We start from the raw sequence: 20058 nt of genomic DNA on the forward strand, positions 1-20058 counted from the left end.
ACTCATGTGGATCACCACACACTTTTCGTTATTTAGCGTCAACTGCCACCTGCCACACCATACAGCAATCTTTTCTAAATCGCTTTGCAACTGATACTGGTCTTCGGATGACCTTACTAGACAGTAAATTACAGCATCGTCCGCGAACAACCTAAGAGAACTGCTCAGATTGTCACCCAGGTCATTTATATAGATCAGGAACAGCAGAGGTCCCAGAACGTTTTCCTGTGGAACACCTGATATCACTTCAGTTTTACTTGATGATTTTCCGTCTATTACTACGAACTGCGACCTTCCTGACAGGAAATCACGAATCCAGTCGCACAACTGAGACGGTACCCCATAGGCCCGCAGCTTGATTAGAAGTCGCTTGTGAGGAACGGTATCTAAAGCTCTCCGGAAATCTAGAAATACGGAATCAACTTGAGATCCCCTGTCGATAGCGGCCATTACTTCGTGCGCGAATAAAGAGCTAGATGCGTTGCACAAGAACGATGTTTTCTGAAAACATGCTGATTACGCATCAATAGAATACAGTATATGCTCCAAAACCCTGCTGCAAAACCGACGTCAATGATATAGGTCTGTAGTTCGATGGATTACTCCTGCTACCCTTCTTAAACACTGGTGCGACCTGCGCAATTTTTTAATCTGTAGGTACAGATCTATCGGTGAGCGAACGGTTGTATATGATTGCTAGGTAGGGAGCTATTGTGGCTATCTATGAGGTGTAGAACCGTTCTGAGGAGATCAGCACATGTGCAACAAGTTGGTTTCTATAACAGCCTGCGCTGTAACCAGAAACTGTGTGAAATAAAAGCGGCTACCACCGAGCTGAAGTCTGCCAGAACAGGGAAGTGTACTCACCATCCCATGAAGGATGGCGGCGCCAGCTATCCAGGCGAAGGCGTGCGCCTTAGCGGCCGCCAGCCGCAGCTGGTTGGCCAGCGGACAGCGCCACATGGGGCCGCGCGCACCACAAGCCAGCTTCCGCCGTCTCCCGCTACGGCGCTGCTGCTGCGTCCCGCGGGCCAACTTCCCAGCCGGCGCGTCGTTCGCCGCTCTTCCTCCTCCTGTCTCGGAAGCGAAGATCCCCCGGTAAGACGCGGCGGCGTGTGCCGTGTTTTCCTTATTCGACGCGGCGCGCCGGAGCGGAAGGTCAAGGCCTCGTCTCGCCTTACTGTTCGCTCCTTGCAGGGCAGCCGCCCACCACAGCTCAGGCTAAAGCAGAGCTGCGCTTCTGGGCCGTCCGACACGCACGCACCACTTTCCCGCGTATCGATTTTCACGAATATGCTAACCGCAAGTGTGACTCGGTCCGATCCGCCTCACTGCGGCACTGCTTTGAACGTCAAGTTTCTGAAGGTTAATCTCGGCACATTAATTTTAGTTGGCCACTTAACGACGGGGCCTTTGCACAGAAACTTCACTCACGTGTACAGTTCCCTAACTCACGGAATATACTGGAATGTTTTCGTTAGCACCGACTGTCTGTTCATTCGTTTGAGGTCCACTGTTAATGAGTGCATTTTATAAATGTCTATAGTGTAATGTATTAACTAAAATCTTCGAAATACACGTAATAAACTTTCTTGACGTCGATATTCTTTGGCAATAAGGCAAATTAAATTCAGATTAAAAACTCAGCACCTTGTTTACAAAAAATATTTCTTCCTAGTATTAAGTTACACTGTTCAAAAAATGTTTAAGTCCCAAATATCTTGAAGTTGCAATTCACAAAAAGGGCAGGGAGAGAATCCGAAACCAAAAGTTCGTAGACACAGTGTTCAAGCAGGAGACAGTGTGTCAGGCAATAGCTATATTAAAATACTCCGCGAATAATATCACATCGAACCACACACCTAATATCAGACGACAGTCGCAAGTAGCGGCCAGTTCTCTCAAACAACACACGTGTGACAGTCGTCGCAATTATCGCAAGACGTGCAAACCGTGCTCAATCAGACCAACGTTGTCGCATAAGTATTGACAGTCAATCGATAACAGCGACGTAGCTTTCTTCTGATTCTCGGGAAGTTCCTGACCAGAAATAATGGTGTTCGTATGTTGTTCCGAGGTTCCACATGTAATCCAGCGGAGCGGAGAATAATCACGCACTGACACTTTCAGCACTATGCACACGGATTTCTGCTCGCACAGGTATTGTCAGATAAAGTAGAGGAAAAAAAATTCAAACATAGCTTTTCAATTTATGGCTCACTGAATTGGCCATTGTTGGGATGATTTCGACTGTCCATTACCTAGCGATTATAACGTACACCATATTTGTGATTGTGGATCTGGTTTTGTGCTCGTCACAGTCAGAAGCTTACTCGACGCGTTCAAAATTCAGCAATTAGATACACTGCATCTTGTGAGAATCAGAGCTCTCCTGCTTGCAAACTGCGTAGCTCAGGACGTCGTCGTGCTTCCCCTCGCAACCTGGGCGCGCGTGGGTCCCGAGACGCTGAGGAGAGCCGGCAGGCGCAGCAGCTGAGAGGACGCAGGCGGCGCTACTGAGGTTGGCGGCTCCCCGGCTGCGGCGCGGAGCACGGAGGGGGGCGCGTCTGCAGGCTGCGGCCGCCGGTGGCGGCGATGACGCGGTGGCGCGTGGCCTTGCGGCCGCGACTCCGAGTGAACGTGCACGCCGGTACACCACAACACGAGCCGGCCTTCCCCCAGTACCCCGCGCCAAGGTCGCCTCGACCTGGCCGCCAGTCCTGCCGGCACTTTTTGCTTCTGTCTTCGCTCTACGCGAATGGACCGAAGCGCAGTCAGCGGCGAAGCCACCAGAAAGCATAGAAGTAAGCAGAGGGGCCTTCCCCGTGCCGGAGGGCGTGTGCTCCGACCCCCCACCCCTCGGGTACCTACAGCGCCTAGCACAACACCACTTTCGTTGATGTTTTCTCTGTGTCAGCTTGTTTACTCACTGCCCCATCTCGTGCAAGTTTATCACATAAATGAGTAAATAAATTCAGTAGGTTCAAATGGTTCAAATGGCTCTGAGCACTATGGGACTCAACTGCTGTGGTCATCAGTCCCCTAGAACTTAGAACTACTTAAACCTAACTAACCTAAGGACATCACACACATCCATGCCCGAGGCAGGATTCGAACCTGCGACCGTAGCAGTCGCACGGTTCCCGACTGCGCGCCTAGAACCGCGAGACCACCGCGGCCGGCAAATTCAGTAGGACAGTGTAATGTTGATGCATTAATTTGTCCTGAAAGCTGATATTCGAGACAACAAAAGCGGGTTAAAAGCTGTGAGCTATCTGGGGAAGTTAACCTTGCATTACTGAGCAACTGTTTTTTTTACCAGGTATCCAGTCTAGTTTACCAAATTCCCAACCAGACTAACATTAATTATAATCTTTTAATAGTCCTCTTACAACAACCGGTGATATATATATATATATATATATATATATATATATATATATATATATATATATAATTTAACAAAAATAAATAAATCACTGTCTGGGGAAGTTAACCTTGCATTACTAAGCAACGGTGTTTTTTTACTAGGTATCCAGTCTAGCTTACCAAATTCCCAACCAGACTAACATTAATTATAATCTTTTAATAGCCATCTTACAACAACCCGTGATATATATATAAAAAGATAATTTAAATAAAAAGAAATAAGTCACTTTATATTTGGACATTTATTTTAACATTGATCATTGTTCAATAAATTACATCGAAACGCAATTTACAAAAGAGAAACCTCGAACTGGTTACTATCGTCTTACTGTTAACCTGATGGATGAAACAATTGTATAATCACGTGGTACTGGTCTCACAAAGTACACCCCACGTGGGTTGAACATAAAGAAAAGTTGCTATATTGAAAAATATTGTCAAGACGAGACGTTGTAATCTCACCCACATTCGCATTTAAGATTGATGATCTTAATTAGAGTTACGTATCTTCAACACGTGGTTCCACTTTACTCACATAGTAGTGACAAAGCAACTACTGGAAGATATTCTGAACCTCACACTCGAATTACACTGCGTTGCAATTTAAGATAACATAAGATATTTTAGATCTAAACATGAAATAAAGGTGATTAAATTCTCATTTACGCTGAACTTAAGAAATCCATTGTCCTACGGACTTAGCAGAGACGCGCTTAGCCGGAGACCTTACCACTTCAGACGCTCGCCGTGGACAGACTGAACTGCGGGGCTCCTACCGAGCGTGCTACACAAAAACAAACGGAAGTGACCAGAGAGGCAGCTCCCTTTACCAACATGACAAGGGACGGACAGGACCATACTAAGAATAGAAACCTCTTTGCTTTTAGAAAGCGTAGCTACCTGTACCGACGTTGGTCCTATTGTTCTCTAGCAGACAGGCTTGTCTGCTACCATCAAGCATGCAACTAGAAATACATTTGCTCATTCATCCTCTCACACAGAAGGGAAGGGGGATGACAGTATCTTATCATATACAGTATATAAAAGAAAGCGGATATAGGTTCCGTATGAGAGTCTGTGACATGAATTACATATAAACTGTGTTTTAAAGTGTAGTAGGGTGACAGATCGTTCTTGTTTACGTGTAAAAGTAACACGTTCCACTGCTCAGTCTCCTCCCAGATAGTCAGAAACACCACAGTAAATTTAGAAGTGGAATGTGTGCCGTAAATGACAACAGTTTTAAAAATTAACATGAAAGTAATCCAACAGAGACCTTTCAACAGGTAACAGAATTTTCGAACATACGTTCTTTTCAAACATTACGAATTACCTCGAAGCGAATGGCTTATTGACACCCCGCCAGGTTAGCGAGAGCGCTAAGCGCTGCTTCCTGGACTCGGGTAGGCGCGCCGGCCCCGGTTCAAATCCGCCCGGTGGATTACCGTCGGCGGCCGGTGTGTCGGTCAGCCTGGATGTGGTTTCTAGGCGGTTTTCCACATCCCGCTAGGTGAATACCGGGCTCGTCCCCACGTTCCGCCTCAGTTACACTACTCGCCGACATCGACACGTTCGCACTATTCCATGGATTACACTAGATGCAGACAGCTGGGGTACACTCATTCCTTTCTGGGGAACACGGGGTGGCCGCAGAAAAGGCATCCGGCCACCCCTTAACCACGCCAAATCCGTTCGTAACAGTGCCGACCCTGCGAATCCACTGGTCAAGGCACCAGAAAAAGAAAGAAAGAGAGATTGGTTTATTGACACACAGTCAACACAGAGTTAGAAAACGTCTTGTGAAAAACAACTAGGTCCTCACTCACACAAAGTGTTGAGTGCTATCTTTAAAGGATTTCAAATATATTCCGTAATTCTAGATTTCCAGAAGGCTTTTGACACCGTACTTCACAAGCAGCTTGTAATCAGATTCCGTCCTTACGGAATATAGTCTCAGTTCCAACTGGATTCGTGATTCCCTGCCAGAGAAGCCACAGTTCGTAGTAACTGACGGAAAGTCATCGAGTAAAACAGAAGTGTCAGAATGAGATTTTCACTCTGCAGTGGAGTGTGCACTCATATGAAACTTCCTGGCAGATTAAAACTGCGTGCCGGACCGAGACTCGAACTCGGGACCTTTGCCTTTCGCGGGCGAGTGCTCTACCATCTGAGCTACTCAAGCACGACTCACGCACCGTCCTTACAACTTTACTTCTGCCAACACCTCGACTCCTACCTTCCAAACTTTACAGAAGCTCTCCTGCGAACCTAGCAGAACTAGCATTCCTGAAAGAAACGATATTGCGGAGACATGGCCTGGGGGATGTTTCCAGAATGAGATTTTCACTCTGCAACGGTCAGCTTCTGTAAAGTTTGGAAGGTAGGAGACGAGGTACTGGCAGAAGTGAAGTCGTTCAGGGGTAGCTCAAGTGGTAGAGCTCTTGCCCGCGAAAGGCGAAGGTCCCGAGTTCGAGTCTCCGTCCAGCACACAGTTTTAATCTGCCAGGACGTTTCAAAACAGAAATGATTTCTCGTGTTCCTTATCTGTATTAACGATTTAGGAGACAATCTGAGCTGCCGTCTTAGGTTGTTCTCAGAAGATACTGTCGTTTATCGTCTAGCAACGTCATCAGGAGGTCAAAACCAATTGCAAAACGATTTAGATAAGATGTCTACATGGTGCGAAAATTAACAGTTAAACCCGAATAATGGAAAGTTCGAGATCATCCACATGAGTGCCACAAGGAATCCGTTAAACTTCGCTTACACGATAAATCGATCAAATCTAAAGACTGTAAAGTTAACTAAATACCTAGGAATTACAATTAAGAACAACTTAAATTGGGAAGAACACACAGAAAATGTTGTGGGGAAGGTGAACCAAAGACTGCGTTTTATTGGCAAACACTTAGAAGATGCAACAGATCTACTCGTACTAAAGACTCTGCTTACACTACGCTTGACCGTCCTCTGTTGGAGCACGAATGCGCGTTGTGGAATCCATACTAGACAGGATTAACGAAGTACATCGAGAAAATTGGAAGATGGGCTGCACTTTTTGTATTATTGACAAATTGGGAAGAGAGTGTCACGGACATGATACAGGAGTTGGGGTGGACATCATTAAAACAAATGCTTTTCTCATTGCGACGGGATCTTCTCGTGAAATTTCAATATCCAACTTTTTCCTTCGAATATGAAAATATTTTGTTGACGTCGACCTACATAGGAAAAAAAACTATCATTATAATAAAATAAGGCAAAACAAAGCTCGCACGAAAAGATATAGTCGTGCGGTAGCGTTCTCGCTTCCCACGCCCGAGTTCCCGGGTTCGATTCCCGGCGGGGTCAGGGATTTTCTCTGCCTCGTGATGACTGGGTGTTGTGTGCTGTCCTTAGGTTAGTTAGGTTTAAGTAGTTCTAAGTTCTAGGGGACTGATGACCATAGATGTTAAGTCCCATAGCGCTCAGAGCCATTTGAAAAGATATAGGTGTTCGTTTTTTCCGCTCGCTGTTCGAGAGTGGAATAACAGAACTATTGTAAAAGTGGTTCAATTGACCCTCTGTTAAGCATTCAGATGTGATCTGCAGAATAGCCATGTAGATGTAGATGAACGTTGTGAACAAAATAATGCGGATAATATTCTTCCTTGACACCAGGCGCCATAGACTGAAAAAATCTGGATAAGTGCAAGACTCGTGCATCGAGGGTTCTGTACCAACTTAATTACGTATGTATATAGTTCATCCGCGCCGGGAATCGAGAATATCGAGGAGTTTTGCTTGTTATCTATACTGACAAAATGGTTCAAATGGCTCTGAGCACTATGGGACTCAACATCTGTGGGCATCAGTCCCCTAGAACTTAGAACTACTTAAACCTAACTAACCTAAGGACATCACACACACCCATGCCCGAGGCAGGATTCGAACCTGCGACCGTAGCGGACACGCGGTTCCAGACTGACGCGCCTACAACTGCACGGCCACACCGGCCGGCGATACTGACAAGATATCAATGTATGACATAAATGGATGCATCTCTTGACTCCACTGGCGTAGAATCTTGCGTTTTTTGCACTGCCAGGGGACCGTAGACTCAAGTTCGTCACATAAATTTCAACTTCATACGTCTGTTCGTTCCTGAGAAAAGGGTTATTAACTGTCGGACATATAGACAGACATACGGACACAATGTGACACTTTAAGGGCTCCATTTATACCGATTGAGCTACCGAACCCTAAAAACGCCAGCACCTTGAGCTGATGACTTTCGATCTCTTTTCATTTGACTAATTTTTTCTTTTATTTCCGGTTTCAATTTTTTATCGGCAGCATACGAAGTAGGGAAACACGAAACAGTGTCGCTCCGTACATAGCACGCGGCAATAGGCGCGCGTATGGCGAGTAGGTGCCAACCTAGTTACGGACAGTTTCCGATATATATCACGTATTTTCTCCAGAATGTAAAAGGGCATGACTCTCCTTCCACTGTTGAAAACAATTTCGATATCTTAGTGACATTTCGTGTGGAGTAACGTGTGGCATAAAACGCACCAAACTTCAAGTAGCCAGCGACCTCATTTTTCACTGCAAACTTTTCTAAATATGCGTGGTGTTGTACTGTACTCCGAAGTATCACAATACCATGGTCAATATCGAGCTGTGATGTGTGGCTATAAGATTCCGATTTTTTTTTTTTTTCGAATAATTCCCTCAACATCGAATGAAAAAGACTGCATAACAGAGAACACACACGAATCCCAAAACATTGGTTTTTATTTGCGAAAAGTAAAAGTTTTACTGATAAACTAAATACGGAGACGGATTTAGCTTTCCTTAACATAGTTTTAGGCAAATCGGGTGGCTTGAAATTTCACTCCGTGTGTGTCGTACGATTCGAGTTGCGTGGAGCGACCAGCACCTGTGTGGTTGTGGGTACCCAGATTAAGGGGGGAGCCTGATATACCTCGCGCAACCGAAAGACCACTCTATTTTTTCTACTAGCTGTTACGCCGTTACCTTGGGCGCTTCAGCGCCTCCCTGGCACAGACCCATACGGGAAATACGGTTGGTTGCGGCTGACCAGGACGTGGAGAGCTGGTTGCGGCGGACCAGGATGTGGAGATGGAAATCGAGGTGGAAGTGGCTGCACATTTAGGTAGCTTGGGGCGAACAGGAGATTTAGCGGAGTGCTGAAGGTACTGACTTGACTGGAGAGCCCTGCGCCTGTACCAGATGAATACATCCTTCACAGTTCAGTGCGACAGCACAACAGAAAACAAATAGCAAAGCAACTCCTCCTCTTTTGGCAGAAATGCTAGAATGACATTGGAAAAGGGAGACGTACCTACAGAAGGCCAGATAACTTAATACAGAGAAAACTAAGGACAACCAGCACCAACACTGACAAACGCAACACATCTGGTATTTCTTAGTTGACGTAATAAGAGTGCTGTTCACTCTAGAGCATAAATTTCAGTATTAGGTACACAGGGCAGAGAGGAGCACTGAAAGCAACAGCTGTCACCTACATTCGCAGAACATCTTACAGAATGGACCCCAGACCAACAGCTACCAAATTCCTAAATGCGAGAACGTCCCCCACATAACCCAATAACTGAGGAAAACTACGAAGTATAGGAAGTCATAGTAGAAGGAAAAGAAATTATATAAACTAATTCACAGTTCTCTGCAACGGAACTCTGATCTTTCTCCTCAAAGAATTAACTGACCTCAAAGAACTGTCAGGCGATCCAAACCAATAAAAACACACACACACACACACACGCACTCACAAAGAATCTTCTACATAGAATAAAATCATTTTAAGATGTATTAACAAAGTGAAAACAAATTTAGTCTGTCTTTAAATTTGTGAATCCTTTTCTTCGAAACTGAATTTTTCTGTGTATAGATAGTTAATAGCAACTGTCGTGATATTTAATTGAAAAACAATTTAAAAAAACAGTGATGAGACTGCAATTTCAGCGCAAAGAACAAACAGTTTATATTAGAATAAATAAGCCCTCGGTCACAAATATTAAGTCAAAATTGACCAGGTTTCGACGCTACTATGAGCGTCGTCTTCAGAATTACACTGTTGTTTTTGTTGTGGTCTTCAGTCCTGAGACTGGTTTGATGCAGCTCTCCATACTACTCTGTCCTGTGCAAGCTTCTTCATCTCCCAGTACCTATTGCAACCTACATCCTTCTGAATCTGCTTAGGGTATTCATCTTTTGGTCTCCCTCTATGATTTTTACCCACCACGCTGCCCTCCAATGCTAAATTTGTGATACCTTGATGCCTCAAAACATGTCCTACCAATCGATCCCTTCTTCTAGTCAAGATGTGCCACAAACTTCTCTTCTTCCCAATCCTATTCAATACCTCCTCATTAGTTACGTGATCTATCCACCTTATCTTCAGCATTCTTCTGTAACACCACATTTCGAAAGCTTCTATTCTCTTCTTGTCCAAACTATTTATCGTCCATGTTTCATTCCATACATGGCTACACTCCATACAAATACTTTCAGAAACGACTTCCTGATACATAAATCTATACTCGATGTTAACAAGTTTCTCTTCTTCGGAAACGCTTTCCTTGCCATTGCCAGTCTACATTTTATATCCTCTCTACTTCGACCATCATCAGTTATTTTCTAAACATTCATGGTGGTGTCTGTTTGTTCTATATCGTGTCTCCCTACTATATCGTGTCTCCCTACCACTTTCACGCAACGACGCTCTGAGCGTGTTTTTAGGGAATTGACTAGTTTGAACCTGGGACCTGTTGCTGGTAAGGAGACGCCAGACCACACATGACATGTAGAATTTAGAAGAGTTCAGTGAGACTAGCGATGATATAACCAAATACTAAATGATCTCAGCGTCAGCTCCACTGCACTCCCTGTAAAAGAATCTTAATACTAACTAAATTTAGTGGAAATGTTAACAAGTTTCTCTTCTTCGGAAACGCTTTCCTTGCCATTGCCAGTCTTCATTTTATATCCTCTCTACTTCGACCATCATCAGTTATTTTCTAAACAGTCATGGTGGTGTCTGTTTGTTCTATATCGTGTCTCCCTACTATATCGTGTCTCCCTACCACTTTCACGCAACGACGCTCTGAGCGTGTTTTTAGGGAATTGACTAGTTTGAACCTGGGACCTGTTGCTGGTAAGGAGACGCCAGACCACACATGACATGTAGAATTTAGAAGAGTTCAGTGAGACTAGCGATGATATAACCAAATACTAAATGATCTCAGCGTCAGCTCCACTGCACTCCCTGTAAAAGAATCTTAATACTAACTAAATTTAGTGGAAATGTTAACAAGTTTCTCTTCTTCGGAAACGCTTTCCTTGCCATTGCCAGTCTACATTTTATATCCTCTCTACTTCGACCATCATCAGTTATTTTCTAAACATTCATGGTGGTGTCTGTTTGTTCTATATCGTGTCTCCCTACTATATCGTGTCTCCCTACCACTTTCACGCAACGACGCTCTGAGCGTGTTTTTAGGGAATTGACTAGTTTGAACCTGGGACCTGTTGCTGGTAAGGAGACGCCAGACCACACATGACATGTAGAATTTAGAAGAGTTCAGTGAGACTAGCGATGATATAACCAAATACTAAATGATCTCAGCGTCAGCTCCACTGCACTCCCTGTAAAAGAATCTTAATACTAACTAAATTTAGTGGAAATGTTAACAAGTTTCTCTTCTTCGGAAACGCTTTCCTTGCCATTGCCAGTCTTCATTTTATATCCTCTCTACTTCGACCATCATCAGTTATTTTCTAAACAGTCATGGTGGTGTCTGTTTGTTCTATATCGTGTCTCCCTACTATATCGTGTCTCCCTACCACTTTCACGCAACGACGCTCTGAGCGTGTTTTTAGGGAATTGACTAGTTTGAACCTGGGACCTGTTGCTGGTAAGGAGACGCCAGACCACACATGACATGTAGAATTTAGAAGAGTTCAGTGAGACTAGCGATGATATAACCAAATACTAAATGATCTCAGCGTCAGCTCCACTGCACTCCCTGTAAAAGAATCTTAATACTAACTAAATTTAGTGGAAATGTTAACAAGTTTCTCTTCTTCGGAAACGCTTTCCTTGCCATTGCCAGTCTACATTTTATATCCTCTCTACTTCGACCATCATCAGTTATTTTCTAAACATTCATGGTGGTGTCTGTTTGTTCTATATCGTGTCTCCCTACTATATCGTGTCTCCCTACCACTTTCACGCAACGACGCTCTGAGCGTGTTTTTAGGGAATTGACTAGTTTGAACCTGGGACCTGTTGCTGGTAAGGAGACGCCAGACCACACATGACATGTAGAATTTAGAAGAGTTCAGTGAGACTAGCGATGATATAACCAAATACTAAATGATCTCAGCGTCAGCTCCACTGCACTCCCTGTAAAAGAATCTTAATACTAACTAAATTTAGTGGAAATGTTAACAAGTTTCTCTTCTTCGGAAACGCTTTCCTTGCCATTGCCAGTCTTCATTTTATATCCTCTCTACTTCGACCATCATCAGTTATTTTCTAAACAGTCATGGTGGTGTCTGTTTGTTCTATATCGTGTCTCCCTACTATATCGTGTCTCCCTACCACTTTCACGCAACGACGCTCTGAGCGTGTTTTTAGGGAATTGACTAGTTTGAACCTGGGACCTGTTGCTGGTAAGGAGACGCCAGACCACACATGACATGTAGAATTTAGAAGAGTTCAGTGAGACTAGCGATGATATAACCAAATACTAAATGATCTCAGCGTCAGCTCCACTGCACTCCCTGTAAAAGAATCTTAATACTAACTAAATTTAGTGGAAATGTTAACAAGTTTCTCTTCTTCGGAAACGCTTTCCTTGCCATTGCCAGTCTACATTTTATATCCTCTCTACTTCGACCATCATCAGTTATTTTCTAAACATTCATGGTGGTGTCTGTTTGTTCTATATCGTGTCTCCCTACTATATCGTGTCTCCCTACCACTTTCACGCAACGACGCTCTGAGCGTGTTTTTAGGGAATTGACTAGTTTGAACCTGGGACCTGTTGCTGGTAAGGAGACGCCAGACCACACATGACATGTAGAATTTAGAAGAGTTCAGTGAGACTAGCGATGATATAACCAAATACTAAATGATCTCAGCGTCAGCTCCACTGCACTCCCTGTAAAAGAATCTTAATACTAACTAAATTTAGTGGAAAGGGTTCAAGGCTTTCCTATTTATAGTTAACTGGTAAAATAACGTCGAAAAAGCAGTTAAGTTTACCATTGGAAATTTTATTCTACTCACAAAACATTGTTTATAAATTGCACTATTGATAAAAGGAAGTGTTTTAATACAGGATGGTAAAAACCAACAGCGTCCAACAAAAATGTGAACGAATATTCCCTGAATGGGTTTCCAAGTTCTACAATGGATCGAAGGATGACCTATGCCATATCACATCTATAATCTAGGTTTAATTTAAGTTTCACAAAAGAGAAAACTATCAAAATGGTCTACAGTGACCCTCAATTATCTTTAATAACTTATCTAACTTGTCGTAAATTGCAGTGGCTGGTGTGGCCTCTCAATAACTATATAAAAGAAAAATCATCGCGTTTCAGATCTTTTCTTCAAGTGGCAAATGTGAACACCATGAGTTTCAATTAACGATTGACACTAGTATTACGCAAAAAGGGGGTGTAACAGATGAGACTTCTGCAGTTCTGAGTGAAGCCTTATGCGCTCAAAAATGCGGCATCGCGTGCGTTCATTACCTTGGCGGTGTTTAGGCAGCGTCAGGGCGACAGCGGCCGGCGCACCAGCCATCCAGCTCGCCGTCTCGGAACTAACTCTCATCTAACTTCTCCTTACTACAATTTACCGAAGTTGGTTTAAAAAAAACTATCTGGCTGTGTTTTTATCCGACCAATCAGGGTCTCAATGTTAACCTTAAGCTCCGCCTACAAAAATTCTGTCTATACAATGAGAAACGTTATACTTTTCGTGGTGGGGCAATGTTTTTAAAGTTTGCAACGTAACAGAGACGCTAAAAAGTCTCACGCTAAAACGTGCGGGTGGTGTGGTCCTTTTAGCGTTATCGTAAGATCTATACTGTTTTTCTGGAGGGCTCTAGCTTTTAACATGGGCTGGGGGATGGTCCTTGACGTAACAGGGACGCGAAAAAGTCTCACGCTAAAACGTGCGGGTGGTAGACTTAGAGGAAGGCTGGCGACGTGGGTGTCCAGTCCGTCTCTTATCGTAGGGCCTTCTAGCTTAACACGGTTCTGCTCTCGGCTTCTGTCCTCGTTTGTCCCCTCGGAACTGCGTCTGCCTCACGGTGGGAAGGTACGACATGCATTTAGGCATTCTTGTGTTAGTCTGTGGCATTCCATTTGCTCACTCATTACTTGTATTACTTTGGTTAATTTAATGTCACGATTTATTCGGAGCTATGTGACATACTACTGGATTTGCTTATCATGTCAGGGTTTTTATGGAAGGTGTTGGATTTGCCTGACACCTTACAATTTTACTTCCTAAATAGCAAAACTCCTTTACTACTTTAAGTGTCTCATTTCCTAATCTAATTCCCTCAGCATCACCCGATTTAATTTGACTACATTCCATTATCCTCGTTTTGCTTTTGTTGATGTTCATCTTATATCCTCCTTTCAAGACACTGTCCATTCCGCTCAACTGCTCTTCTAGGTCCTTTGCTGTCTCTGACAGAATTACAATGTCATCGGCGAACCTCAAAGTTTTCACTTCTTCTCCATGAATTTTAATACCTACTCCGAATTTTTCTTTTGTTTCCTTTACTGCTTGCTCAATATATAGATTTAATAACATCGGGGAGAGGATACAACCCTGCCTCACTCCTATCCCAACCATTGCTTCCCTTTCATGCCCCTTGACTCTTATGACTGCCATCTGGTTTTTGTACAAATTGTAAATAGCCTTTCGCTCCCTGTACTTTACCCCTGCCACCTTCAGAATTTGAAAGAGAGTATTCCAGTCAACGTTGTCGAAATCTTTCTCCAAGTCTACAAATGCTAGAAACGTATGTTTCCCTTTTCTTAATCTTTCTTCTAAGATAAGTCGTAAGGTCAGTATTGCCTCACGTATTCCAACATTTCTACGGAATCCAAACTGATTCTCCCTGAGGTCCGCATCTACCAGTTTTTCCATTCGTCTGTAAAGAATTCGCGTTAGTATTTTGCAGCTATGACTTATTAGACTGATAGTTCGGTAATTTTCACATCTGTCAGCACCTCCTTTATTCGGGATTGGAATTACTATATTCTTCTTGAAGTCTGAGGGTATTTCGCCTGTCTCATACATCTTGCTCACCAGCTGGTAGAGTTTTGTCATGACTGGCTCTCCCAAGGCCGTCAGTAGTTCCAATGGAATGTTGTCTACTCCGGGGGGCTTGTTTCGACTCAGGTCTTTCAGTGCTCTGTCAGACTCTTCACGCAGTATCGTATCTCCCATTTCATCTTCATCTACATCCTCTTCCATTTCCATAATATTGTCCTCAAGTACATCATCCTTGTATAAACCTTCTATATACTCCTTCCACCTTTCTGCCTTCCCTTCTTTGCTTAGAACTGGGTTGCCATCTGAGCTCTTGATATTCATACACGTGGTTCTCTTATCTCCAAAGGTCTCTTTAATTTTCCTGTAGGCAGTATCTATCTTACCCCTAGTGAGATAAGCTTCTACATCCTTACATTTGCCCTCTAGCCATCCCTGTTGTGATGTCCGGAATTTAAAAAAAAAGGGTGGGTGGTAATTTTTTGTTTTTCTTTTGTTGAAAGGAAAGAAAGAAAAAAGGGTGAATAAAGGTGAAGGGAAGTGGTTCTATTTTTACTGGAATGAACTTATTGATGGACGTCACAAAAATTTATTTTACCTATATTTTTTTTTACTCATCGAAGAAGACAACACAACACATATAAAAGAAATCATCACACTAATATTATCCACAGAATGATCGTTTCACAAGACACTTTCTAGCTCGACTGACTCTTAAGACTGCACAAGACTCGACTGACTCTACTCTCTCTCTGGACCACAGCCTCCTCACGTCCCTCTGGACCAGAGATTTCAACTGTGATTAGCACGCCGATTATTTAATTAATCGTACAGCCGCTGGGCGCGCGCTTGGCGCGTCATTTAAATGGGGTTAAACGCACACCGCGAGAGGCGTGGGCTAGCGGTGTCTTACAGGTATCGCCACACTGTTTAGCCATTTTGCACTTCCTGTCGATCTCATTTTTGAGACGTCTGTATTCCTTTTTGCCTGCTTCATTTACTGCATTTTTATATTTTCTCCTTTCATCAACTAAATTCAATATTTCTTCTGTTACCCAAGGATTTATAGCAGCCCTCGTCTTTTTACCTACTTTATCCTCTGCTGCCTTCACTACTTCATCCCTCAGAGCTACCCATTCTTCTTCTACTGTATTTCTTTCCCCCATTCTTGTCAGATGTTCCCTTATGCTCTCCCTGAAACTCTGTACAACCTCTGGTTTAGTCAGTTTATCCAGATCCCATCTCCTTAAATTGCCACCTTTTTGCATTTTCTTCAGTTTTAATCTACAGTTCATTACCAATAGATTGTGGTCAGAGTCCACATCTGCCCCTGGAAATGTCCTACAATTTAAAACCTGATTCCTAAATCTCTGTCTTACCATTATATAATCTATCTGATACCTTTTAGTATCTCCAGAATTCTTCCATGTATACAACCTTCTTTTATGATTCTTGAACCAAGTGTTAGCTATGATTAAGTTATGCTCTGTGCAAAATTCTACCAGACGGCTTCCTCTTTTATTTCTTAGCCCCAATCCATATTCACCCACTATGTTTCCTTCTATCCCTTTTCCTACTGACGAATTCCAGTCACCCATGACTATTAAATTTTCGTCTCCCTTCACTACCTGAATAATTTCTTTTATCTCGTCATACATTTCATCAATTTCTTCATCATCTGCAGGGCTAGTTGGCATATAAACTTGTACTACTGTAGTAGGTGTGGGCTTCGTATCTATCTTGGCCACAACAATGCGTTCACTATGCTGTTTGTAGTAGCTTACCCGCACTCCTATTTTTTTATTCATTATTAAACCTACTCCTGCATTACCCCTATTTGATTTTGTATTTATAACCCTGTATTCACCTGCCCAAAAGTCTTGTTCCTCCTGCCACCGAACTTCACTAATTCCCACTGTATCTAACTTTAACCTATCCATTTTACATTTTCTAACCTATATGCCCGATTAGGGGATCTGACATTCCACGCTCCGATCCGTAGAACGCCAGTTTTCTTTCTCCTGATAACGACGTCCTCCTGAGTAGTCCCCGCCCGGAGATCCGAATGGGGGACTATTTAACCTCCGGAATATTTTACCCAAGAGGACACCATCAGTATTTAATCATACAGTAAAGCTGCATGTCCTCGGGAAAAATTACGGCCGTAGTTTCTCCTTGCTTTCCAGTCGTTCGCAGTACCAGTACAGCAAGGCCGTTTTGGTAAATGTTGCAAGGCCAGATCAGTCAATCATCCAGACGGTTGCCCCTGCAACGACTGAAAAGGCTGCTGCCCCTCTTCAGGAACCACATGTTTGTCTGGCCTCTCAACAGATACCCCTCCGTTGTGGTTGTACCTACGGTACGGCCATCTGTATCGCTGAGGCACGCAAGCCTTCCCACCAACGGCAAGGTCCATGGTTCATGGGGGGAGGAGAATTAGACTAACTGTTCTAAAACATATTAGGTATATAATACACTAATAAAATTAAAGTTTGTACTGACTTGAAAAAGATGCAGTACTTACAAGTCACATATTAAAAAAGATCTATACCGGAAAGGCGACGTCATGAATAGTTGTAAGTAAGATGGTGAGCCGCTAAGGGCTGTTCACTAAAGTACGAGCAGCCCTTAGCGGCTCGCCATCTTACTTACAATTCTACTAAAGTACAAGCAGCCCTTAGCGGCTCGCCATCTTACTTACAACTATTCATGACGTCGCCTTTCCGGCTTAGATCTTTTTTAATCTGTGACTTGTAAGTACAGCATCTTTTTCCAGTCAGTGCAAACTTTAATTTTATTAGTGTATTGTATACCCAATATGTTTTACAACAGTTAGTCTAATTCTGAAAACGATGCTCATAGTAGCGTCGAAACCTGGTCAATTTTGTCTTAATATTTGTGACCGAGGGCTTATTTGTTCTAATATAATTCTGACACGGTCACTGAACCTTAGCAGCTATGTTCAAAGTTTTACAAACAGTTTAGCTTGCTCAAGGCGGAACATAGCCAAAAATTAAGTCAAACGGAGGCTCGGATTACTGCACCTGAACCCATCGAGAGGGCTGTTCTACGTTCCGACGGGCCACCGTCCTTAAGCCGTGTGCTTGCAAACGCGTCAACGCGTCTACAGAGAGGAATGCACTCTAGAGAAAACTTTCTAGAAACGCCCTCGATGTGCGAAAGTGGTTACTGTTGAACGGCAATAACTAATTCAAATTGGAATACCAGATATTAAGGAAATCTGGCTCCATGAATCAGTTTGGCAGAACCTCGACAACATTGCTGACTCAGTGTCCAAAATGGTATAGGAGGCACATCATCATCTGAACCGACACGGTTCTGTCGCACCACTGCAAATGCAGCGCCGCTGAGGTAAGAGTCTGCGCACCCAAGAAATCTGAGAGAGCGGGGTGACGGTCGGCTTGCAGCGGAGACCGACAATGAACATTACAATGAGCCCTACAACCAGAGATTTTCCCCTGTAACCGGCGATCCAAGTAGAACAGTGTGCTTACGAAGACTGTATTCGAAACTATCGTACATTGGTGGAAGACAAGAATTCTTCATAACATTCTCTGCAATTCCCACATAGCTGGCAGTGAACCTACGCACCTGGGTGCCAGTGAGTGACTATGATGACTCTACGTTGCAAAAATAGTTAAATAGATAGCTTTCTGTAATCACACATCGCATTAGTAATATGGATAACAATGGTAGAGGTAGGTGTGACGTCAGTAAACAAAATGTTAGTCCTCCCTTAAAAGAGCACACTCGTTGCTGTGTGACGCTGTTTACAGTTTGTAGCAGGAAGTCATGTGACCCTCCACAGTTGACCCAAGTCATGGCAGTGATGTGATGCGTATGTCCTAGACGGTTGACTGGAATCAGCACAGCAATATGGCTCGACGTGGAGAGAGACAGAAGGGCAGAAACGAACTGTAGTGTTTCGAGGAGTCCCATAGCCTGACAGAAGTCATCTGATTTGTTGGCAAACTGTCTACAGGGAATGGTATACCACTCACAAACATTACGTAAGAATGGTAATCGTAATAAAGTTCCTAACTAACAGGGCCAGAACCGTGTGTCACGCCTTGTCAGTGATAAACGGTTTCAAACTAGACGGGAATGCACGCAATGTACGAGGTTTGGATTCAAGTGCCATCGCAGAAGGTCATTGCTCAGAGAAGCACAGCCGCGCTGGATTAGCCGAGCGGTCCAGGGAGCTGCAGTCATGGGCTGTGCGGCTGGTCCCGGCGGAGTTTCGAGTCCTCCCTCGGGCATGGGTGTGTGTGTTTGTAGTTCAGATAATTTAGGTTAAGTAGTGTGTAAGCTTAGGGACTGATGACCTTCGTAGTTAAGTTCCATAAGATTTCACACATTTTGAACAAAAGCAGCACATCACGCTGCGCTTCTTCTAAGAGCCGACCAACACAGAACCTGGACAGCATCTTACTGTAACGTGTTGTGTGGCTCTGTTATTTTTAAGCGATGCGAGACTAGTGCACCCACGGCCCAATGGGGCGTTTAAGCCGAATTCAGGCCCGAGGTGGTTCTATGATGTTTTGCGGATGTCCTTCGTACCGCGACTTGGGCCCACTCAGTCGTGTTATCCTGAAAGGATATTTATTTCAACATTCTTGCCAACTAAGTGTTGGCCCTCACCTTCATGGTGAGCCTGGTGTGGACACTCCTAGCTTCCAAGGAGACAACATTCGTGTGCACAGGCTCCATGCTTCCGCTCCTGGTTTGAAGAACACTCAGGCAAACTACCGTATCTCCAATGCCTGCTAAACCACCAGATCTTCATCCTATACAAATGTCTGGGACTATTTGGAACAGCAGGTTAAAAGTAAATTCAACATCAGTCCTGTTTGGTAGCTTTACGGGATATAATCGTCAGTGAGTGGCTTCAGCTAGATATGACATACGTGGAAGGATCTGGCACTCTTTTACTCGGTGAATTGAGGGCATTATCCAGTATAGAGACAGCGTTACACGGGGTCAGTGTGATCACTCCAGGGAGTGAGTAACTTGTTGCCTGGTGAGGTTAGCAGCACTAATAACGAAGATGCGGAGGTAGCATTAGCAGCAATAATAGTGAAACTAGCAGAAATGCTAATTTTTGTTTCATTTTAAACGTACAGTGTTTATTATAATATTAGAGGTACAGGGAATATAAAAATGTAATTGAAGAGTGGAGCGGAAATATCAGACGTTCTCACATTTGTCAGGAGAATCATAAAACAACGTATTTCTTTCTGTACATAACTTACTTGCGTACGAACAATGCAGCAGGT

General features: G+C 43.6%; 1 protein-coding gene across 1 annotated transcript in view; it reads right to left on the reverse strand.

Moving 5' to 3' along the window:
* LOC126329703 (phospholipid-transporting ATPase IF-like) overlaps positions 1-2518 on the reverse strand; it is a 613381-nt gene extending 610863 nt beyond the window's left edge. The window contains exon 1 of the mRNA XM_049996202.1: positions 868-2518. Within this exon, the coding sequence (XP_049852159.1) occupies positions 868-963 (96 nt within the window). The 5' untranslated portion in view covers positions 964-2518. The remainder of the gene's footprint in view (positions 1-867) is intronic.
* Between the last annotated feature and the right edge of the window lie 17540 nt (positions 2519-20058).

Source organism: Schistocerca gregaria, chromosome 2 (genome assembly GCF_023897955.1).
Source record: "Schistocerca gregaria isolate iqSchGreg1 chromosome 2, iqSchGreg1.2, whole genome shotgun sequence".
NCBI classification, from domain to species: Eukaryota; Metazoa; Arthropoda; class Insecta; order Orthoptera; family Acrididae; genus Schistocerca; species Schistocerca gregaria.